This window comes from Haliaeetus albicilla, chromosome 1 (assembly GCF_947461875.1).
Source record: "Haliaeetus albicilla chromosome 1, bHalAlb1.1, whole genome shotgun sequence".
NCBI classification, from domain to species: Eukaryota; Metazoa; Chordata; class Aves; order Accipitriformes; family Accipitridae; genus Haliaeetus; species Haliaeetus albicilla.
The window spans coordinates 71,907,660-71,932,250 of NC_091483.1; the positions used below are offsets into that span (position 1 = coordinate 71,907,660).

General features: G+C 41.2%; 1 protein-coding gene across 10 annotated transcripts in view; it reads right to left on the reverse strand.

The window, feature by feature from the left end:
* Window positions 1-2,635: 2,635 nt before the first annotated feature.
* Window positions 2,636-24,591, reverse strand: part of PPP2R2C (protein phosphatase 2 regulatory subunit Bgamma) — a 209,906-nt gene continuing 187,950 nt past the window's right edge. For all 10 annotated transcript variants that reach the window (XM_069794036.1, XM_069794072.1, XM_069794045.1 and 7 more), the window contains 3 exons: window positions 20,876-21,045; window positions 16,087-16,178; window positions 2,636-5,498 (listed from right to left, as the gene is read on the reverse strand). In XM_069794036.1, the coding sequence (XP_069650137.1) occupies window positions 5,207-5,498; window positions 16,087-16,178; window positions 20,876-21,045 (554 nt within the window). In that variant the 3' untranslated portion in view covers window positions 2,636-5,206. The remainder of the gene's footprint in view (window positions 5,499-16,086; window positions 16,179-20,875; window positions 21,046-24,591) is intronic.

Below are 24,591 nucleotides of genomic sequence, written 5' to 3' on the forward strand. Positions count from 1 at the left end.
TCTCTGCTTCCTTCTGCACCTTCCCACTGAAGTGAGAAGGAGCCTGGTCCAGGGCACCTAGTAGAGCTGTTGGGGGTGTTCAAGCCTCACCAAGGAGAAATGAAAGCACGAGCGTGCCGCGGCTCCGATGTTGGCACAAGTTACTGACAGTGGGTCTGACGCTGGTGTCCTCCTTGGGCAGCAATTATTTTACAGGTAGAGCATGGAAGAATACCAACCACTTTGGTCCCAATCTGACACCCTAATTCCAGTTTCAGTTACTTACTATTTATCATTTACAGTGAATTTTTCCCCAGAGCTGTTCCTCCTGTTGGAGAAATGATGATGAAGCCACAGAAGGTGTGATGGGGTTTCTGGAGTTCTCTGAGCTAAGTACTCTTCTCCCTGGAGCACAGTCAGTTTATTACCAGTTGAAGAATTTGGTCCTGTATTTAAAGTTAATCTGCCTGGGAATCTGTTGAGATATCTTGGATCAGGCTGCTGCATGAGACACACACATGCTACTACCATGATTAGTACTAGTTTTAAAACAAGGAGTGGCTGTCCAGAAAACCACCCTGCATTCTTTGATAGAGTCACCTTTGTAGGTTTTATTCTTCTTAGTGGGCACGTTATAAAAAGAATATATGGTGTCACCATGATAATTAAAATAATTGCTTAATGGAATTGTTGGTTTAAGGATCTTGTCGTACTCATTGAGTGTCTCCACCTGGCAAACGGCAAGACAAGTAATTAGCTGTACCTTGCCTGGCTGATCCATAGTCATGGCAGCTTTTATAGCTGAGAGAACTGAGGAGTTTTCTCAGTCAGGTGCTTCACATGAAATGCTTTGCTTCATGGGCCAGATTTAGGATCTCTAACGGCCTAAAGAGTTGTGTTTACTTTCACGTGAATGAAAGTTTGATTCTTGTCCAACTTCAGAGAGAAGGCAAAAAGAAAATTCGCTTCTAAGAAAAGCTTTCTCATGGTGCACTCTGAAAGCAAACCTTTCCAGTACACATGGCAAACTGTCCCGTAGAGAATATCCAGACTGTTTCATGGCTTCACAACACTTAAGAAACATACCCTGTCCCAATCATCTTATAAAATTAGGCCCAAATTTTTGAATCTCACCCACTCCAGTAATCCTGTTCCCTTCTGCGGTTCTACCACATGAGCAAGATAAGTGAATTCATGCTCTAATTTTAGACTTAATGCAATTTGCTGAGAAGCCTGCAAATGGAAAAGGATTACTATTGGGAGTGGGAGCAAATTGATGATAATAATGTTACTGAAAATTGGACATAGAAGGCAAACAATCCTTATACTTGCCCTCTCATCAGGGATTAATAACCACAACATTGGAAGGCTCCAATGGACTTAGCTCTGCCTGAAAGCAAGACAACTTGCTCGCTGCAAACAGGAGAAGCAGGTGGCTCATGCCAATATCCCCCCCAAAAAACCATAAAGGGTTAAACTGCCGTATGCAGCTACTAAGTATGCGTGTGAAAATTTCAAAAGCATGAGAGTTAGCCATCTGGCTCCTGCTCCTACTGGGTATTTAGGGATGAAAAAGGAAACGGGAAAGGTAAATAGTATATTGCTTGATGTGTTGATTTTCAGCTGAGAGTTCTCTCTTCAGTGCCTAGTCGTATTTGTCCATCTAAATGAGTGGGATTGACTGTGTCTTCCCAAAAAGGGGGGAAAAAATTAGCATGTAAGCTCTGGGAGAGCTGTGCAAAGCAACACACACTGCCTAATCTAACAGCTGAGGCAAATTTATTCTGGTCTGCATCCAGAAAAAAGGACTTAGCCTTTCAGTGTATAACTCGTGTGTGCTGATGGCCAGGCAGTTTCTCACCCCCCGGGGCTCTGTGTAGCACACACAGGCAGGGTTAGCTGCCTTAGACTGAGATTCAAAAGAAAAGCCCAAGATCTGGGGCAAGCATCACGATGACTGTGGAGGGTCGGGCATCAGTTTGGACTGGGAATTGAATGCCCTCGTAGCTTCAAGCGTGTATGCCAAGACAGCTTCTTTTTTCTTCTTTTTTCTTTTGTTTTTTCTTTTTTCTTTTTTTTTCTTTCTTTCTTTTCCCCCAGGGTAGAGGTAGAAAGAGAGTGGTGGGGGGAAAGAGGGATGCTGCTCTGCTGGTAGCCCTCTGGTTTGTCACCTGGGCCGATGTCTGTCTCTTTGGGAGGTCAGGCCTGGACACATCCCAGAAGTGCCCTCATGATTTGCTGCGCTGGAAGGTCTCCAACCTGGCCAGCGATGACACTAATGCCATTTTTTACCCTGTGATTGTGTGTCCCCCTTCACATTTGCACATGTCTCTTATTCCATCTGTAGGAGAGTGAGACTCAAATCTCCTGAAGTCCATCTTGGGCTACAAGCAGAAGAAAAAGCTGGTCCAAGGTGTGAGCCAGAAGCATATCTCCAGCTCTGCTGTAACTGTCTGTGCGCTCTTTTCATCACGCTAACCCCCCAAGTCAGTCCCATTCACGGCACTGTGTTTACTTCTCTACCTGCCACAACACTTCAGGTTCACCTAGTAGCTTGCCCTGTGAGTCCCAATCCCTGTGACTCTTCACTTGTAAGAGGAGCTAAACAACTCTTTCATGTCTAGCTTAAAAATAAGCTGTGCCTTGAAGTCATCTGTTTATGCCTTTTTGGTTGTAGTTTTATTGAAAAAGCTGGTATTAACATATTTATATTTTTATTCAACAACAGTTAGCTAATTTGTGCAACACAAAGAATGCAGCCATGAACAACAGCTTTCAAAACAATCAGATTTACCAACTTTACCATCACTTACTCTACACCACTGAAAGCTCAAACTAAAAAGAGAAAGAAATTTGGAAATGTTCACAATGACGATGTTAACTTTCCATACATTCAAGAAACCAGGAAACCGATCTGTAGTAGTGATGTCAAAGACAGGAACGGAATACTGGTCTTTGAAAGGTTTCTATTTATTTCCTCTATAATCACTTCATGGTATTTTGGCTGGGTATTTCATTAGTTTTATAAAGCTCCAAAGATATATTTCTTTATTTAATTTTAACATGTTCTTTTTGGTACCCAAAGCTGTAACAGAGTAAGGTACTTCAAATTAAAAACAAAAAAATTGTTGTATTAAGATCTGCTCTATAATAAGTTATCTATAGAATCTTACTTGAGAATGTTAAAAGCTAAATATATGTTTTACAGTACTTCTAGCTGTAAATGCCAATATGAGCTGATAGCTTTTTTTTTGCCTTTTTTTTTTTTAAGCTGCAAAGATTAATGGAGGAGGCCAAAAGTCAAAGAAATTGTATGACACCCTTGAAGCAGTAGTTTGGCATTAACAAGTTTTCTATACAATTTACCACATTCTTAAACCTTTTTACAAGGAAAAAAAAAAAAAAAAGAAAAGCAATTTTGTTAAATTTCATTAGAATAAATATGTACATATACTGTCCATGCCTGCTAGAGCATACAGTATTTTATAAACAAACATTCCTCATTCCCTTTAAAATTAACCTATGCATTTCATACCGTATGTGTTTAGTGTGGCTGGAAACTGATGCACATGCGTTTGTGCTTCTACACACAAAATATACAGCATTGATCTAGAAAACTTCAAACATACAGATTTCATGTGTTGTGTTAAGATGTCATATAAAAGCTGTAGACTCTGGGTTTTTTAGTTCTTGTAAGCAGATTTTCACCCACCCTTTCCCCCAAACCAAAATATAAAAGCATGCAGATCCCTTCATCAGTACATTTTCCACTTACCAAGAAATCAGTGCATAATGGCTTAAAGACTCCTTTTTTTCTGAGTTTTAATATGGGCAGATTAACAGGTCATCTGAGTTGTGCTCTTTTATTCATGGTTTGAGGAGAAATCCTTTGGGATATTAATTTTTCTGCCAGAGCTATTAGGGAGGCAGCAGAACTTTCTTTTCCTGGATTAAGAGGACTCCCTGCCCACTGCACCCTTCCCGTGTAATTCCTGCATGTGCTACACCAATTGTGTGTACTCTCCTTTTCCATTTACATCACTACTCATTTTAAAACAGAGATAGAGCTAACAGTATTTATGTGGAAGAAGGTTTTGTTCGGTTTGGGGTTTTTGATTTTTCATATTTCTCCAGGAAGAATTTTGTCTCCCAGCAGTGGACTCATTAAAAAAAAATTAAAATTCACTGAGCAGTGGCTGCATCTCGCAGTACCATTCTTTTTACAGCTACAGATAACCATGGCATTGCCTGTATTCCCAAAAGGCCAGGATTAAAATAACCATGCTGCAATCAACAAACGAGGGACTTTCTGAAGTATCTAGCAGTGATGTAATTTTGTTCCCACTGAAGTCGATGTTTGCCTTCAAGGACAGCACTTCTAGCCAAGGCTTCCAGAACTCCAACCCCCAAACGGTAGGACGGGTTTGTGTGTTAACTGCCAGGCTGTGTCTGACCAGCCAGTCCCTCTGGCAATACCAAGTTTTTTAATAGTTCTCCACGTGATGAAGATACTAGTTATTGTTTTAAACAGAGCAAAGAGATCTATGGAGAATAAACTTAAAATAAGCTAGCTGAGAAACTATACCAGTCTCTCACTTACTCACTCGGGAAGCTGAAGCCCAAAGTAATGTGAATAAATAAATAAATAAGAGGGTGTTGTAAAGAAGGGAGTAGGACGGGTGAGACAGGGCAGCTTTTCACCAGCAGGGATTCTGCTTCCAGTTATAACTCTCATGAGGCCCCTCCAATGTGCCACGTGCTCTAAAGGGATGCGGCTATTCAGTCACTCGAACAGGCTTGGCTTAGTTGAAAGACAGGAAAACGCTACTGAAAAAAAATAATCAAGAGATCGAGGCAAAAAGCTCTAACAATGTGGTAAATGCTGTGGACTGCAAAAGCAGGCAGGGCACCAGAACGGACCCTCGAAAGGACTGACGGGAGTTGAGGAGACTCAACCCTCCTCAGGAATGCTCCCACAGTGACTAAACACCCCTGTTTGTTTAAAGGAACCGATACAGACCACAGTACTGGATTTGCAGTCGTGCCTTTTACTCATACAGTTGCAGTGATGGAAAATAGTTGGCTTGCCACCAATAATGATACAGGCTGAGGGATGAAAGGATGCAACCTACAAATCCCACCACAGAAGCCACAATTTTTGTGAAGATCACATCCTTCTACAACTCTCAAGAGGCTGGTTTGTAAATATAGAGGGATATTGATAAATCTAGTGCATTTCTGAGTTCACTTTATCCTGAAATATGTACAGATTGTTTGTCGCTGCTATAGCAATGATGTTCTCAGTTGGGTGCCACGCTGTGTGCAAGATCTTCTTAGTAAAGTCCAAACTGTCGACACTGATGTCATCTTTCCTTCGCTTGCCTCCGACGCAGACTCTCCGGGGCTTAAGAATAGCTCGTGGTTTACTGCTCTCTCGGGATGCCTCCAAGGTAACATCCCGTTTGGTATTTCGGTCAAACATTCGAAAAAAATTATTATATGCACCTGTCATTATCACACTGTAGAGAGAAAGAAAGAAAACGAAAACAAAGACAGTTAAACAGCAGCTGGTGGGAAGTCTACTAACATGACTGGATCAGGACAGCTGAGCTTTAACCTTAGGATAAGATGTCTTCTGGTTTCAGCTGGGAAAGAATATGAAACAGGATTTTTCCCAGTATTCCCGAGTGAAGAGTTTCCTTCTACCAATGTCTTCCCCTTCCCTATTAGAGTATTCAATGAAAATTACAGTTATCCCAAAACTGCATCCTGAAGCATGAACGAATGTCAGGACCCCGACATCATGAGATTGACTTCACAAGACAATGTATAGAAGGAGTATGTTTTAATAAGTTATTTTTAATTACCCTCCAGCTTTTTAAGAGTTTTTAAGGATCATGTATTTCAGGCTTTTTTCTTTCTCCAGAGCTTTACCTTTTCTGACAGCTGAGATTTACCATGATTCCAGAAACAGTCTTTAAAAAAAAATTTCCAAGTATTTCAAACCTTTTGATACAATAGGAAGATTTAGTACATAATTATATATTTTAATGAGTATTTTGAAGAAAGCTGTTTTGAAAGGTTCTGAAAAATCACACTGAGTTTGCACAAGTAAATTCTAGAATAAGCCCTTTTCCCTTCTGAAGCCATTGACCTTGCAATTCTAGACACCATTAAAATTTGTATCTACAATGCTTCTTAGAAATAAACACATTGATAAACAGGATTCTGTCATCTCTTGTATGAAGTTTGAATGAAGCTTCAAGTCAGGATATATTTCTGGGTCTGGGAGAAAGGGACGGAAAACATACCTCGATCTGCATAAAATTACCCCATTAATCAGCTTGTAGTTTGAAATAATGGATTGCCAGTTGCTTCATTCCCCCAGTCCCTAGGGGAGGATATTTTGTCACTAACTTTAATGAATTCAGGATTTCATCCATGGCCCTCAGGTTATTGGATTAGCATAATCATGGGTTTCAGAGCCTTGTTCAAAAGCTCATCCCCTGTGAACTTTTCCATATGTGAAGCCAGGGCCACGCTCTACTCTCCTATCTCAGCCCCAAACAGGGTGTTTCTTCTGAATTTCCATTCTGGAAGGGGAATCCACCCCAAATGGTCGGGTCCTCACAGGAGAAGCTGTACAGTTCTAAAACTCATGCAGTCAGGAACTATTTGCCTTTCTAGTACAGCGCAACAGAGCATATTTCCCGTGCTTCGCATATAAATTAACCTCCATCTCAAATGACAGTTACATTGCTTTAGCACTTTGCTTCTGTTTCCCACTTGGGGGGAATCTGTGTTGAGCAGTATACTGGGCAGGAGACCACAGCATATGCAATCATGGGAGAAGGCGGCATAAACTATACTCTCTGCTGTACAGACGCTCACTAGCTGATTAGATTAGATGCTCCTGGATTCAGGAGCTGTCTTACACTACGTGCATAGCCTCCAGCCAGCGTTGCCTTGATCTCATTTGGGGCCCTTAGGAGCTACTGTAATACAAATGAATAATATACTGAAAAACGCACAAATGGGAGCTGTGCAGCTAACTGCTTTTGCACTACAGCTCCTGACTGACAGCAGCTCCGCTCGCTTCAGAGCCACTGGAGAGTAACTAGAGCGGGAGAGCCGGATTTGTACGCTGTGAATCACTAGCAGGACTGCCAGCTCCATCCTGCTTCCATGCTTGCTGATGGCATGCTGGAGTTTGCTGACAGCTGACTCCACACTGAGCTTTTTGCAGCTCCTGAAGTGCTAAAGGCAACTGCTGCAAACCAGACCGGCGTAGCACAGAGACACAGCATGCACTGCCCGCAGCAATAGCTCACCTACAGCCTTCGCCCTGCCGAGAAGCTGCTTTCCTGAGGTCTGCAGGCAGCACACCGCTGCTCTGCTGCTGCGTTTGGGATGGGCAACAGAGGCACTTGTCCGCGCCGAGCTGCAGCCAGCCCGTGGCGGGGAGCTGCCTCGCCGCTCTCCAGAAGCGGTACCCGTCCTTGGGTTGTCTGCAGCGAGGTTCCCCTTACCTTCCCCACCCGCAAAGGCCTGGCACAATCCTGCTCAGGAAGGCACAAGTTAACGGTCTCACAAGCTAAAAAAACAAAAGAGTCGGTGTGACAGCTTGATAAAACGTATTCCAGAAGCTGCAGAAAGCCTATGGATCAAGATTAGTGCCCATTTCAGAAATTGAATCAACAGCAGTAAATCTAATGTTTCACTCCTTCCAAATCACCGTGTCTTGTCATTACGGCTCCTGCTGTAATGGTTATTCACAACATGAAAAAGTCGAGGTTATTTCATATCTCAGCACTAACTTACACAACTTGTGATGCAAACAGCCCAGCACAGTACCGTGGGTTTTTTTGCCCCCAGGCAAAATTTTGAAACGGGTTCGTAACGCTGGGGCGCCCTGTGCCATGGCTGCAGAGCTGTGGTTCCCAGGCGAATGAGGAGCATCCCGCCTGATGAAGGCAGGAACTGCCAGGGGAGCAGCTTTCATGCAGGCAGAGTAGCAGTGCACCAAATGCACAGAGAGGTATTTGTGAAGAATCTTATTTTAGGAGGTTTTGCTTGCAGTAAACTGCTTTTACAGTCCATTTGCTTTTTAATTTCTTGAACTCTGGCATATTTTTAAAAGTCTGCTTTCTTCAGTTGGATTTACTGCAGTTATTTTTTTTAACATATGTAGATGACTACTTTTCATGCTGGCCCTGTTTTTCTGCAGTTTAATGGCTCAGTAAAAAATAGCATTATGTAAATGAGAGAGCGCCCATTCTTGTTCAAGGTCACAAACACGGATGGATTATAACCTTACCTGCTGCTTAAAATAACAATAAAAGAGAGTGAGAACTAGATGTAAGCCTGCAATTTATTCCCGTTCAGGAAAAAATAACGTACAATAATGGAATGTATATGATAAGGAGTATTTTTTATATACACATATGAGAATAAAAATTGTAGCTGAGTATAGGAAGAGTTTGCTCTGTATTTCCAGACAGCGAGTGCTTGCACAAGACCCTTGCAAGTGAGGCTGGTTCAAAAAACCAAAGCCCCTCACCCCAAATACCCGACACTAATTCATATATGTGTAAGAGAGCAGACCGGAAAAGCTCTGCCTAACCACCTTTAATTTTATTTAGAAAGCAGGTTTACAAGTTGTGCTACACATGGTCAGAAGTACCATCATCTCAGCTGTGCAGGGGTATTTAGGATGTAGAACACACTCCAGTGCACCTTGAGGAGCTGCGTACTGATAGCTCAAGCTGGAGCAAAGCTGCTGATAGCCTGCACCCAGCTCAAACCACCAGAGCTACAGGCAGCATGATTAAAAAAATAATAATTTTTAAAGAGGCAAAAAAAGCAAAAAAGCAGGAAAAAAACCCCAATGGCAGCAACGTGGCTACCGCTGCCTACATTTCACACATCGGCAGCCTAGCATGTGCTCGGGAAGGAGAGGCAACACCCCATATCTGCAGGGCCCAAAATGCATTCACACAGCTCGATGCTAACCCTCCTGTGCTGCCCCGCGAGGGGAACACGTTTTCCTCTCTGCATGGTGCTGCTCTGCAGAGCACATGGTGTACTCTGTGCTCCCTCTTTTAGAGCTGCTCCAAGCAAGGTCTGAGGGTTTCTGGCAATTCTTCAGGTACGTGTGTTTTGAGTGACAACACAAAATGCTACTAATTCATCCAGCCTGCACTGAGACTGGGGCATTCTTGCTTATTAGTGACACAAACCGAGGCATCTTGCTGCCAACCTTCAGTCTTCATGCAGGCTCACTATGGCCTGAAGTCTTACCTTTTTTTTTTTTTTTTCCTTTACAAGCAGGACAAATGTATTCTTACACAAGGTAAAAAGGGAAGGAGAAAACCCCCGTGCAGACCAACCCCACTTTTATTAATTGACTTCTCTTCTTACTGCCTCCCTAGCTGCCATTCTGTTCTTTTTTTTTCTCTTTCTTCCCCTCCAATTCCGACTCTGGTTTTTACCACACTTTCCAGGCAGGTTTTCCTTTCCCCCTCTCTTCCTTCTCCCCTCCCCTTTTTCCATTTCCCTCTATCCTGCTCTACAATTTTAAAAAAGCAGCTTACCTGCTTCTCTCTCTCCTGCCAGTGAAGTATCCTCCTTAGCTTCATCCTCTGTTCCCTGCTCTGTCCTGTCTCTTTTGCTTCATTTTGTCATTTCTCTTTCTCTGTTCCTCCCCCCCCCCCGCCTTCATTTCACTTTTGGAAGTCTCACTGCTCACCCTTTCTTTGTGATCTCCCACTACCTCCAGTCTCACTTACTGTCATGGACAACTTGCCTAGCTCTCAAGTGTTTTGCGCTTCCATTCTTGCCTTCTCCTTTGGGCTGAAGGCCGGAGAAATGAGCTGGTGGGCAGGTCGCCTCTCTCGGCACATACAAATGACTGGTTCCTGTGCTCTTGAATCTGGCAGGAATTTGGTAGTGCCAGTTGTGGCACCAGAGGTGTCAGGATGCTGGGAGATCTGTAGGGCTGAGCTGGTCATATACCAGCTTACCATGGGGTGCAGGGAAGGAAAAGCACTGCTAGTTGTCTATTTTGCAGGAATTTCTATTCTTGCCAAGGGCTGTATAAAAGGGGGTTGCATGCAATCATGTGTGCAATCTGCTTTTCAGCTGGGCAATCACAACACAGACCTCGATGACCTTTCTGCAAATTCCCAGAAGCTAAAGCCCATTTGGGCAGGAAAGGTTGTTTCAAAATTAGCAGAACATTAACTGCTCCCTCTGTACAGTACTCACCCAGTTGAGGTTTCTTCACCCTGTGCCATGCTGATCTGGTAGCCAGCAATATTTCAGGTAAGGTATTTTTTGAAAAAGTCATTTTCCAATCTGTAAAATTGTCTGGAGCAAAGGATTTGAGAAGAAAAGTTCTTCCTGCTTGCATTGTAAGAAGAATACACAAAACTAAACCAGCAAATATTTATCTATGAATAACGAGTTTATTTTGCATGACACCAGTAGTTGTACCACTGATGTTTAATTTAAGGCCAGAGTTTTAGGGTCTACAGAAGCACCCTATCAACTATTGATGGCTTCAGCATCTTGAAGCATCTTAATACTTTAAAACATCTGGGTCTCAATATTTTGTTTTTAGTAGTGACTCTGTTAAATGAAATGCTTCAGTACATGGCTTTCGCCTCTAAAAAGTTCTGCCTCTGTTGGAAGGTCAACAAATTCCTTACTTCATCAACCTCAAGGGTATTTGAATAGGATTTCATCATTTGTACTAAACTGCAATGAGATCTTCCATAATATTTTTTTAGGCATTGAAACTTCATCAAACATGTCAGTCACTAAGAATTGATGTATCTCTGACTTTCTCTTATCTGTTATTCGTGCATTCCGTTCAGATTTCTTTACTGCAAGCCAAGCTCTTAAATGTCACCCATGTTGCAGCCGTCCTTGCACGCCACAGTTTTTATCAAAATTGCTCCATTCAGCTGCCTTCCTGGATGTCAGGGTTTGCCCTGAAGCTCTGGGGATATCAGCTGGAATTAAGGCTTGCTTATAAACTAAATCATACTCGCTTCACATCTTTGTGTGTTGGTTTTGTTGCTGGTTTTTTTTAGAGACTCTTTTATAATAATTTTGGGGTTAACTCTGGCCCAGATTAGTCTTCCTAGGTGCATAGAAATTTTTATTCACCTGCAGATTTCTATTGTCCAGAGAAATTCAGCTCATGTCATGGTTCCCCTCCTTCACTGTTGCTCAAGAGACCATGGAAGCCACAGGACTGTGTTGACAGGACTAAGGCTGGACAGGGTTTCGTACACCAGCATACGACTAGCATACACCAGCCTTAAGGATGATAGAAAAACGAAAACAGCCCAGCTAACCTGCCCCTCACTGCAAATGTGGCAGCAGAACATTATTCCCTGAGGCAAGAGAGGCAGGACATCGAATCCAAGCAGGTGGGAGGGGAAGAGACTCAGAGAGCAGCTTCCACCAGAGCCTGCCTCCAGACTTGTAAATCTCTGCAAAGATGGCCCTCAAGGCACCCAGCATGAAAAGGGACAATTTCTTTGACCTGAAACTGTCTCCCCAGTTACACTTTGAGCCCCTCAGTTTGCAAGATTTCACTACCATGCGTACCAGTGCAGAACAGCACATCTGCAGTCTCACGGAATTCACACGCAAGGTCCACCAGATCTGGTTTCGTGACAAGCTGACCTTATGAGAAGAAAGGATTAGTTCCAGGAAAACTCTTCAAAAACATTTTTCATAGGATTGAAAAATGAGATTTATTACAACAAAGGGAAAGGAGGAAGCACTGTTGCAAGCAGTGGGGGCCTGCTGGCATATTAGGGAATTTACTGCGCTGTGTGAAGCAACTGACTCCCCATCGCAAAGAACGAACTTCTTTAAACTTCCTGGGGAGTATGCTGATGGAAAAGCTTGATACATTGGATTCGGGGTTGTGGCACTCCGATACAGCTGGCTGGGATAAGACTGGGAATAAGAACAGGGGATCCCCAAGTCCTTCCAAGCTAATAATTGATGTGCCGAGCCTTGAGAACAAAATGGTATCTTCTAGCTCTCCAGCATGGAGTGTGCTGCCAGACAGGAATAGACTGTTAACTTCTCATCCACTGGGACCTGCCAATTCTGCCTGATTAGAGTGAAGGCTGACGGATATTCAGTGGGATGAATGACAGTTCAGTAGGAAAGGACTGACTGAACAGTTGTATGTGACTTCACTCATCTGCTTACAGCATATCACTTATCATGATGGTATTCAGAAGTCTCCCTGGAAGGGTTCCCATACACCCATTCATTTGAAATCTTAAAAAAAATAGTAATTAAGGTGTTCACTTACTACCGTGTAGAATTACTACATTATTTTTTTTCTTTTACTGGCTTCTTTAACTCACAAACAGCTGCAAAAGTGTTAATTTTTGAGGTAAAACTCAAATAACAAAATTAGTTTGGTTGACAGTGGGAAAAAAAACAGTATCTTGTGGGTCATTATTAAAAGTCATTATTAAAAGACTTTGGAAGTGAATGGAAGAACTAAATTAAATCACTGTATAAATAGAGCTCACGTATTCTACATAGTCATGTAATGATGTATATACAATGAAGATGGCATGATTTTAGTGTAATATACTCAACTACATATTATATGTGCTCATCTGGTTGAATTAGTGTAAGACCCCTGCTTGACTCCCTCCCCTGACCACTGTTGTTGCCAAAGTACGTGGTGATTAATGTGCCCTTCACCAAATGAGATCGGCTCTGTCTGATTGTATTAGTTCCTGTTCATTGGAGTAACTGAGCATCAATCACGTTCTAATCAGAGCTCACGTACATTGATTTTTTTTGTAAACAGCCTCACCATCAGGTTCTATCATAGCCTAGATTAACTCCTTAGTAATGACAAAAATTAATAAAAAGTATTTTCACCTAAATAATAAACATGCTTTCATTTTTAGCTGAATAATCCTGTCACTTTAAATTGTCACTGTAGTTTTAAAGTCTGCAACAGATAAAAAAACATGTTTAGAACTGCAGTTATTACTGTTATGTATACATATGAATAATATAAATACTGTACTGCAGCGTCTTTTAACAGTACCATTGTTAATAGGCATTGCTTACCTTTAGCGGTAGTCCTTTTTAAAAAAATACATACCAAAAAAGATCAAATTAAGTGACCTTACTATTCAAATGAACTGTTCTTTAAGAGTTACTGGTACCCAAATATAATTTAAATTATGATCCACCAAAAAAAAAATATCCTTGTAGTGTGTAGCAAAACAATACAATACTTGTCATACACAGAAGCAAGAAGCTCAGAAGAGTGAACGTTCATCAAAAGACGAACATCAGTGCTGATGCATTTGACTTTTAAAAAGAAACAACTAAATTAAAGAGAACCCTTATCTTTTGTCAAATATTGTCAGCTACTCTACTCAACAGTTTCTTACAATCAAGAGCAGTGTATTATATCTAGTGATGGACTTGGTAATTGTGCACGACTAACAACGCCTCAGTGTCTGGGCAGTACAATAAATGAAGCCCTCACAATCTAATGTTCCCACTTAATAATTACTCACTGCATTGATCTTTCTGATCTGTCAAGTAGGAACAAAAATATTATGCTCAATTTAAATCCTGATATTGAATAATATTTCTATTATTACCAGGCAACTATCCAGAGAGTGGTCTTACCGCACTAATGAGGACAGCAGCACTTCGTTTGACTACAGGAGAAAGACTCTGGGCCTGGGAACCAGTGGCTGCCCATCCTGTACAATGCCCTCGGAATTTCCATCAAGGATAAGCAAAATGGTTTGAAAGGACCTGAAAAGCCCTGAACCTTTGTCAAAGTTTCACAATATCTAAATGATTTGATTGCATGGTTCTTCTGTGCCAGATTTAGGCAGGGATCAGCACTGTCCATATTTTCAATAAATGCTTTAATTTTGGTATTTCTAATAGGACCAAACTCAAGCAGGAACCAGTCTACTGAGAGAACCCTCTGCTAAAACATCCATTCATGCATGGGTTTGGGAGGTTCAGAGAAAAGTCTCAAAACCTGGATCTTCCCCTAAAACTTCTGTGGGTCATTCCCACTTTCTGACCATATCAAAGCCATTTCCACAACAGCCAGTACCCAAGCTGCAGTCATAGCAAGCTGGGAAGTATTCTGCCTGGTATGGTCCACCTATGTAATTTTAAGCGGTCAGCAGTTTGTATCACAGGGGATAATCAATGCTGAGTTAAGAAAACACGTTATCCTGGCATGCAGACAACAGAAATAATGGCAGTATATAGTTTCATCTGCATAATAAATGATACAAAGTAAAAGTTTTGTTTCTTAGTAAAGACAGAATCTCTCCATTGGGCAGGTACAGGAACTGAGCAAAGGAAAGTAGTCCAAAGAGAAGATGCCCCTTGCACAGTGTACGGCATTACACTTTATCTGCATTTGTGGAACACAGGACTGGAAGAGACCTTGTTCTGCACTTCCAAGTTCAGATGTGTGTCATCTTAACCAATGTCTCACATAACTGCTTTCACAAATTTCCTAGGCATCATTATCAAAACAGTTGGTCTTCTTACATCTCCACTACTTAGGACGGGAAGACTGCTCCACACTGTCACTGTCTGAACACGTATGAACTACCTCTAATTTCCAGGCTATAATTACCTATTGTCACTCAATACCAATTCGCTGCTGTGTCATTATCATTCACTTTTATCTTAGCTAGATCCACTTCCTCCCTATGTATACCTCCTTGATATACTTACTAGAAACAAGTATAATCTTGGCTTCTCTTTTGCTAAGCTGATCAAAACCAAACTCCTGCTCTCTCCTCTCTTTAGAGCAGCTGTCCATTTGCCCGATTACCTCATCCACCTTGGAGATGAGGGACAAGAAATGTGTAACTGCAGTCCAAAGGTCTTTGAATAAGACCCTAACATGATGTCACCACTAGTCCTTTCTCTGCTGGATATCCCAGTCTTGCCTATTGAATGATCACATTTGCCTTTTTCACAGCTGCCCCACACTCTGTTACATAGTCCTTGCCCAGTCCAGGGAGGCAGGCCTGCTTCAAATACAACAAGACGGACCGTTTTTCTCTTTCCCAAATGAGATGCTAAGTGAGCTGAAGGCACAGTTCCAGGCTCTCAGCAAGTGCCAAACTTTTGCCTCTTGGCTCCTAGCTCTGCTGAGCCAGGAGTCACTGTGTGCCATTCAAAACTGACTCCTGTGCTCTCTTTCACTTGCATTTTGTTGACTGCTAATCACTTCCACAGTCCCCTAGCATATGAATGTCCCTGTGAGTTGTTTCCAACTGATAAGATGAAGGTTTGTGTTTTCTTTTAACTAAAATCCTTGCCTTGCATTATACTCTTTGATTTCATCCATTTTTATTATCCCAGTCCTCTCGGCTGCTCAGTTCTTCCTGTACAATATTCCTACTCCCCAAAGCACTGCCACCATTTGCTAAGATTATGGCATTAGCACACTGCATCCTCGCTCACACTCTCTGACTTGTTGTGCCAATATTTCTCATTAAAATATTGAACAAGAGATTATGTCCAAGATAAAAACAAGGACACCTCCTTCAGTGCACAGGGAACGGGACTGCTCTGATCGAGGTAGGTATCAGGAGAAACTGTCATTTGGCAGCAGTTTGCAGAGAATCAGTGGGTGCCCGTGACTGCCTTTCCTCGCTCCATTTCCAGTAAATGAACTGAATTTCTGAGGCAGCTCGTGTGTAAATACAGGATCACACAAGCTTCCTCAGCGTGTTGGTGGGGCTGCGCAAGTTGGCAGCATTCTTTAACTTTTGCAGTCTACTTATGATTTTGGTGAAAACGGACAGGATCTGTAGGTTTTTTCCCCTAAGGCATGAGCCAAGATTAACAACGTGTACATCATGTCTGAGGAGGTCAGAGACACAACTGCACCAATATCCAAACACCTTTTATCAGCCTGAACACTGGTATGTAGAGATGTAAATCGATGTGGAAAATAACCGTATCTAACACTTTACTTTCTGATTGTTCCCCATCATATGGGAGCTCTTTTGCTAAATGAAGACAGTGATGGACGTAAGGATGGATTACCTGTCTGATCCATTCCATGCACATTCAAACTTGTCAAAGATGCAGTCATTTTCATAGAGGGAACACAGTTTGCTCCTAAGGTAATCATGGACCTGTTTCAAAGAAAATAACTGTGGTTATTCTTGAAATAAAACAAAATATAAAACACCACAACCAGCCCCCAACTCTCTGCTTTATCTCCCACGTTCACTTTCAAAATATGCTGCACAGATTGGTAGCTTTGCAGAAGATACTGTGTTTAAAGTCTAAAGAAGCTATCTGTACTTTTCCACAGCCCAATTAACCAGGTGCTACAGAATTATTGTTCCAGGAAGGCATGAAGCATACCTCCCTCAGCAGGCTGCAGACCACCCCTCTTCAACTTATTTGTTTCCTGCTTGGGTGATTTTCTCAGTGCTAGCCTAATTCCCAAAGACATTTCACCAGCTGATACCCTAAATGTGCTAATTAATGTGCAAGAAATCTAATTTAAATAGTAACAAAAATGTCATATTCCAAGATAAGTGGACCCTCACTTGTGGCAGAAAGAACTTGGCTTTATTAAAAGAACCTGTAGTGTATGGTACTACATATATTTGGGTAAGGTATTTCAGAAGCCAAATACAGTACAAGGTTGTAGTTGCATGGGCTGCAAATTAGAACTCTAATTTAGCCCAAGGATATCTCCTATTTGGCTGAGACTTAAAAACAACATTATAAATTCTCACTTACATACTTGAAAAGTGGGACTAACTAGCAGAAGACCTCTCCTCTGGGCCACGTATCTCTGCTGAACAAGGGTTATCATATAAAGACCGATCTCATACAAACTCTTTCAATCCTTTGCTGAATTTGATTAGTTTTCCTTCTGGATGACTGGTTTCATTCCGCAAGGAAATAATGAGCTAGAAAATCCCTGCCTAGATGAATTTACTAATGCACTTTCACTCCTGATGTTTTCCTATAGCTGTTGTAGAAACTGTAAAAGATGTGTAGATGGCCTCTTGAGCACACATACCAATGCAATAGCCGAGGGGCATAATTTAGCTCTGGCAGAGGTACTGGTTCTTGCAAGTGCAGGGAGACTACTCCTGCTCCCAGTGGCCTGAGGGCATAAACATTTCTTCTAGTAAGATAACTTCCATCAAGACCAGAGGAGGGACAATGACCTTTCACTTATACCTTCTTTAAAGTAACCCATTTTCAGTAGCCAAATTGTACCGTATCCTAAGAATATTTGTAATGTAAGGTTATTAAGGATTATAAATTTTAGTTATGGATCAATTTTCATTAATAGATGAGTGAACACTGAGCTGTATATCAACAGAAAATGTCTTATACAGTAAATAACAGGCAAATGGTAGATGCAGATAAAACATTTCACAGTTAAATGCATTTACCCTCATAGTGAGTAATAGGTCAGAACACTTTTAGTACTGATGCAGTTTCTTGCACCCTCTGTAATTAAATCCTTCAATTTTCTCTTTACTTAAAGCCTTTTTTATGTTAGCAGTGTAATTTGTTACAGAACTGGAGTCCTTTCCTTTATCATCTTTGTGAGCGCCCAACACTTGGAAGAAATAGAAAGGTTGGGTAAGGCAAGAGAAGGAAATAGATTGCGTTTTCCTCATTGACTGTCATTTCTAGGTCTTCCTCTTGTTATCATTTCCAGCAGCCATCTGTCGTGACCGCTGTCGTGTATACACCCTTTGCAAAGCGTGTCCAACTCCACAGCTTGGAGCTGTGCCTTTCTATCAGTTCTGTCAAAAAGCATTTTGCAGTTCCTCTCTCCGACTTCTTACTATCCCTTCAAAGTCTCAGCTCCTTTTTCTTGACTGGCTCTGTCTGCAGACTTGGACTACTGCCTTGGACAACCAGCTTGCTCTTCATGTGGAGCCTTTGATTACCACATTTGACTACATTCAGACCCTCAGAGTGACCATGAAAAACTAACTGGAAGAAACACTTAATTTTCACTTTGTTTGCATGTTCATCTGCCACTACCAATTGAGGGTAAAGTCAGATTTGCGTTGTCTGTTACATATTGTTCTTAGCACATATGAATAGTACTTGAATCCAAACCAAATAACTTGAATTAATCCAAATTAATTCCTAACTAATTACAAGAGGTATTCTCCTTTTCTTCACTGCACTGTTTTAGGTCAGACCTTCATGGAATTATCTAGCAATTCCATGCTCCAAACTAACACAGCAACATGACTACGTGGGGAACTATTTCACTGGGACTGAATACTCAAAATCAGGAATTGCACTGGTAAGTGACACATCAGTCCAAATCCCTATGCAACAGACCCTGCCAAAAGTGAATCAAGTTATTGTCAGCTATGAACGTGTTCACCTCTGGTTGCTGCTGGTACAGTTCTGCTGGAGTAGTTCACCTAGCAGCTTCAGAAAAGTATCCTGCTAGGCAGGGCTGCCTTGCAACATTCAAGCAGTGGCCATTCCACTGTATTGCTCTTTTAGTGCTGTCCAGTGCACCATATTCTGCCTTTTTTTCTTTTATGTGAAGCATAAACAAGAAAAAGTCATGTTGAATCATTGTCAGCAGATAACGTGTTTCAGCAAGGCTGCAACAGCTGCTCTGTGCAATAGCATTCTTTTAGCCACAACATTGGTAAGAAAAAGAACTTGCATGAGGAATTCAATTTTTTTTTGTGATACTAAAATTGTAACCTGATAATGAAGCAGTACAGTCATAGACTTCGTTCTTTCTTACAACCCTGTAGGGAATTCTCCTTTTGTGACCCTCTTCATGAGTCTCGCAGCTAGACAATATCTAAGTGGCTACCATGCAGTGGATCAAATGAGAAATTCAACCTTTTAATCTTTTAATAATACACGTCATTATAATTATGTGGATACATAACTGAAAATGTTAGGTTTATTTGTTGCCTTTGGGTAATCCACCACAAAAAACTTTTTGAGAGGTCTCCAAGTTTCTATACGAGATTTATATATGTGTGAGAGAGATACCTCTAAGACAAATTATTTAAAAGAGTAATTTAAACCACTTTTTCTTAAGAACAGAATTCTCTACTCTCTGCAGCTGAAAAACATGAAAGGTTGCCCAGAGCAGTTGGACCATGTGAATCCTATGGAGTCCTGTGCTATTGGCTTCCTAAGGCCCCTGAGTTCCAGATTCTCCTCTAGTCCACTGTAACGCTGAGCAATGCATCTGTATACTCTTTACAAGGCACTGGATAAATATTTGAAAATGAAAGACAATCCATAGGTTAAAGTAAGGCAGCAAGAACACTGTTATATTTGCAGGGGTTTTGTTGTTGCGGGTCTTTTTTTTTTTTTTTCCCTATAAACTTCAGATTGCAATAATTAGGACTGAAAATTTTACATTATACTTATTTTTCCCATCTCAGCATGAAGAAATATAACTTTTTAACTGGCCCCACTGTTGGGTGTCAGACTGATTTAAAGGTGGCCAGCGTGTTTCACAGCTACCTACATGAGGAAATAAAAGCAGATGTCAAAATCAAGACAAACAGGTTGGCTTGACCAGCTATTCCTCTCCAGGGACAAGGCTGCCTACTCCATTAGCATAAGTATAAAATAATATATTACCTAAGTTCCCAAAAATCTGAGATACAATCCTGTTATATAAAACACAGTCTCGCCCTTACCTTCCCACTCCATTTTCACAGCACATCAACATTTCTAACACATTTAGCATTACAAGTACTGCCATTTTCAGAGCAAATCCAATTCTGTAGTTTTAAAGGTATACAGGCTCAGACATGCCAATACTAACAGAAGACACTGGGGCCCACTTTGTCTACTAAACACTAGCTAACAAATACCTCCAACATTATTGATGTAAAATTTCAGTTGTTTTGAGAAGACATGATACCAAATTCTCATTACATGTTATTTTAAAACCAATCTTAATTACAGTTACTGTGAACTACCGTACCCCACCTGCCATTATACAGACACAGAAAACAAGGGATTGTTCCAGCATTGTCGCAGGACTGTCACTAAGGAAGCAGTGCGAGCCAGATGAATGACATTTTTCCTACTTTACATACTCTTCTGTAGGTAGCTTAACAGTTTTTTGCTCATTGCATTTCCATAATAAGCAGTTTCTGTGTCACAGGCATATTCTCCTTCTTCAAGGCAGAGTCAAAAAATGTAAGCTCAGCCCTCTATTGCCAAACAGAACAGATGTCAGAGTACAAACTCAGTGCTGGCTGGAGCCACTGGCATTTTGTCTGGATAATATCACAATGAATTCAGGCAACCAGATGTGTCTGTCTGGCATTCGCAAACTGCTGTGTCAGTGGTGATGTCAGGGTTTAACACTGATAGCTTCTAGAACTAGGCACAAGAGAGACAACGCATAGATGAAGTTTTAAAAAAAAGTTCTCAAATGATAAAGGTGTAAACTCTCAGCAGTCTCAGTGGGAGCAGAATGCAAAGCAATACACAAATTCCTTTCCTTAATTTCTTTTAAATGTCAATAGTGAAACACATCATTTGAAAACAGATGCCAAAGGGAAGAGATGATTTCCCTTGTTAGAAGCATCATTTCTTTCAAGAGCACAGTCCACAGTGAGTGTTACCCTGACTCACCAGGCCTTACACTTCCTTACTAATGCTGAAATTGCCCTTTTCCAACTACCAGGATGCCACTGTGAGGATTTTAGCCACCTTGATTAGCAGCTCTCTTAGCTAGCTGTTTCTTAGACCAAGCAATGAGAAGTTTAGGAAAACATTGAGTTTTTGAACAGTGAGATGCTTTTATATTGTTGCATTTCAAGACGTAGGAGATACCCACCTGGTATGTTTCTACAGGCTTTGTTTCCATGTTCAGATCCCAAACCTTGACAGTGAGGTAATCTCTTGTTAGCATGTATCTACCGCTGTGACTGAATTTGACATCTGACACTGAAGAGATAATTTCTGAAAAAAATGATCTGTTACTGGGGTCTTCTGGTTCTTCATAAACTGTTCAAAGAAAAAGAAGCAAGAGAGAAATTAGCATTCTATAAAAAAATGCTCTGTTGTACAAACCGAACCGTGCATTTCTTGTGAAACATGTAATTCAATGTACCAAGGAACATGATATAGAATTAATTATATGCCCAGCACTTAATTTATTCTTTTACCTTTATATAAAAATACAAACTGTAAGCTTTAAATATACAATAATTAACCTTATAGCTATGGGCCCCAAGCACCACTTTGGGAAATTATGTAAATACACCAGTTAGTTCACTACAGCTACCTGTAGCAAGGCAGTTCATCTTTGGTCAACCTTTCTGGGGTCCCCACATCCTGCTTCCTGACATAACCAAAATTCAGGTGTCCCTGTTACATGAAAGGTGTACGTGTGGTCTCACAACAGTCTTGGCATCCCCAGGAAGGGTGGTTACTCAAAGCCTGCCCTGGTTGCCAGAACCAGCTGGCCAGTGTGCAGGCTACTCACTGGCCATGTCTGAAGGCGCCTGAGAACTGAACACGAGAATTTTGATAAGCAATTGCAAATTGCAATTACTTCTTCCCGAGAGGTGAGCAGAATTTTCTGTGATTTACCATGTGGATACATGAACTACTTAGCTGATGTGCGATTGCTGACAGTTCTGGAAAGCACTAAACTCACTGTATGTGCTAGTTAGCTGTTCTGTGCATTGCATGATCCAACAAGGCAGGGAATCAGGAAATATTGCTTACAGTAACTCCATACAGGGAAATGCAGCTCTTGTAACTAGAAGATTGGTCATCCTTGTTCAGATGTACATAATAATGATACTGGATGACTCCCATTGAATTGCAGGAACTTGAAACAACTGGTATTAGTGGGCTCTGCTTCATCTATTACAAGTCCACTAATCACCAAGGTCTCTTCATCCTTCCCCAAAAAGCCTGCACTAACTCCAGCCCTGCCTACCAGGTGCCTAGAGCAACTCTGTAGCATTTCTGCAGCTATCTGTGGCCCTATGATCCAAATGACCTCATACAGTGAACTTTGTAGAAAGTCAGGCTTTCGGGGTCTTTCAGTTCTCAGCAAAATCAGTAGGGTTTTGGCAGCTACGTCTAGAATAGTCTTTGAAAATTGCCAATTTGGTGAGTGTCATTTTCAAGTTTCAAAAGCAGGTGAAGAAAAGCCGTGTGATGAGACATGAAAATGTGTTGAAAGTGGAACAACTTTTTACTGTCAGTCAAAACAGTTTTTTGTGTAGTCCACTGGAACATTTCTTTCTCAATTAATTTATCTATGACTATGATTCAGACTGTTGAAAGCAACAAGGTTACAGTTTCCATCAGGTGAAATAATGTTCTGCTGAAAGTTAAGGGTGAGTACGTGGGTGGAGTATGTGGGGTAATGCAAAAAATTATGGGCAATTTTCTTTGGGGGTGGGCAGTGGAATGCAGCCAGGCGTGCAATGAGAATAAGGTCTATATTTGAACATGTACCACACATCTAAATGGCAATGAACTACTTCAAAAAGGGGGAAAAAACTTTTCTTTTTAGACAGATTGTAAACGAACAACTTTAAATAGCTCTTTAAAAATTTGCCTAGACATTCTGCAAAGCAGGTATTTTGTAATTATCCTGTCAGATTTTCAATAGAAGTCTGACAAGCACAAAGCAATTATCATTTCTCATACCTCTTCCCTTTAATCTGTCCAAACTATGTACTTGGCTGGCAGGAATTTCATCCTCCTAATTATGATGTGAAGTTGCTATTAAAACCAGGAAAGAAAAAAAAAAAAAGAACAAACCCCACACTAACTGAACTACACCTTTATTTATAGCTGAGACGTATTTTCTTGGCTCTGTGTGTCTCATCCAACTCCCAATGATTAAAAGAGGAGTAATATTTGTACCTGGATACTCTGTATTTTGTTAATTAATGAGATTAAGCCATTTCATCCTTTATCTGTACTGTTCATTGCTTTTCTATCCGTACCACAGTAAGTATTAGAAAGACTTAGATTAATTAACTGCAGAAACTAATGCAGGCATGAAAGCCTCATATTACTACAGAAAGAATGGTAGTGGTAGAAATTTTAGTAGCAGCAAGTCTTTGCAGATAGTTCCTACAGTCAGCATAACGAAGCCAGGAAAATTGTTACAGGAAATTAAGCAGCAGCTCCCAGTGTTACTGAGAAGCTTAGCAACTAGCAGCATATGCCGGAGCAACAGAACAAGGCACTGGCCTCAGGAAATGAAGGTGAGATGCAGTGTTCTTGGGCCTTGGCTATTTCTGGTTTAGCATCAGCATAAGGTTATGCATACACTGGAAAAAAAGCATAGTCTTTATTCAGTTTGGCTAATACAAGTTGAGTAATTGGAGACAGAACAGCAGCGACAGCCATGTGACTTGGACTTCAGTTCAGGCAAGCAATTCAAATTCAACCCCAGCCTCTTCAAGCTGATAGGAGAAAACACGGTGCTGGCCCACCGTTTGCAAAACCAGGTTTGCCAGCCTGCACTGGAAACACATTTTTTGTTCGTTACAGTTTAGACTTGTCTTTTGGAGGCCATTCTTATGCCAGGGGGCAATCAGCACCACAACCACAAGGCTTCAAATCTAGCTTATTTTTCTATATCTAAATAAATCTTGTTAGACCAGGACTTGGAATCAGAACTTTACTGAGATGCGATTACAAATTCTATTATACTCCTCGATGAATTTCTTGATTAACTTCTTAATAACTAACTTTTGCCATGAAAAAGGGTATTTAACTTTCATTAATATTGTTCTTGATAATCTTCACAGTGCTAATTGTATGAAAGACACAAAGCTACCTGTCTAGCTGCAAACTAACGAACATAGGAATCACAAATGGTGTGGTGTGCTGAGCTTTCACATGACACTGCTCAGACTTAAATATGACCTTGATGACAGGACTGTGGAATAGAGAAATATCATGGGATTACAGAGGGAAGCTGAGCATATCTCTGAGTACAGCCAGTGGTGGGGAGGAGCCTCCAAGGAAGACACCATTCCTGCCCATTACTCTGCTGGCAGATACAAGGGTAAACTGGGAAGTCTGCTAGGGAAATAAAAATGCTCAATCCCTTTCTGCACGGCTTCCTGCTCACAAGTTAAAAACCAGGGTAGCTTTTCACAGAAGTCCAGACTTTGGAGAGAAGGATGGGTTGGGTGAAGGATACTTGCCAGAGCACTGTTTTCCTGAATCCTGAAGAATATCTGCAGCAGAAAAATATGCTGCTTCTTTTTCAAAAGGAACTGCCATCTGCTGAAAAACAAACTCTTATCTCTTGTAAAAAAAATTCTTAGTGTTCCTTGAATTTCTCTGATGTAATGTAGACATGGAGACTCTCCTTAGAATCAGTGGATAGAAAAGGCATCTCTAAGGTGTGCATTGATCACGCAGAAATATATGCAGATGTGTAAAGTAAAAAAAAAAGGGGGGGGGCAGGAACAGCTGGAGTGGGTGGGAAGGTCCATCTCACTCAGCTTCCCTTCCAGACACTGGCCAAAAGAAAGCAGATGCCTCGGACAGTAGCTAAAAAGAGTG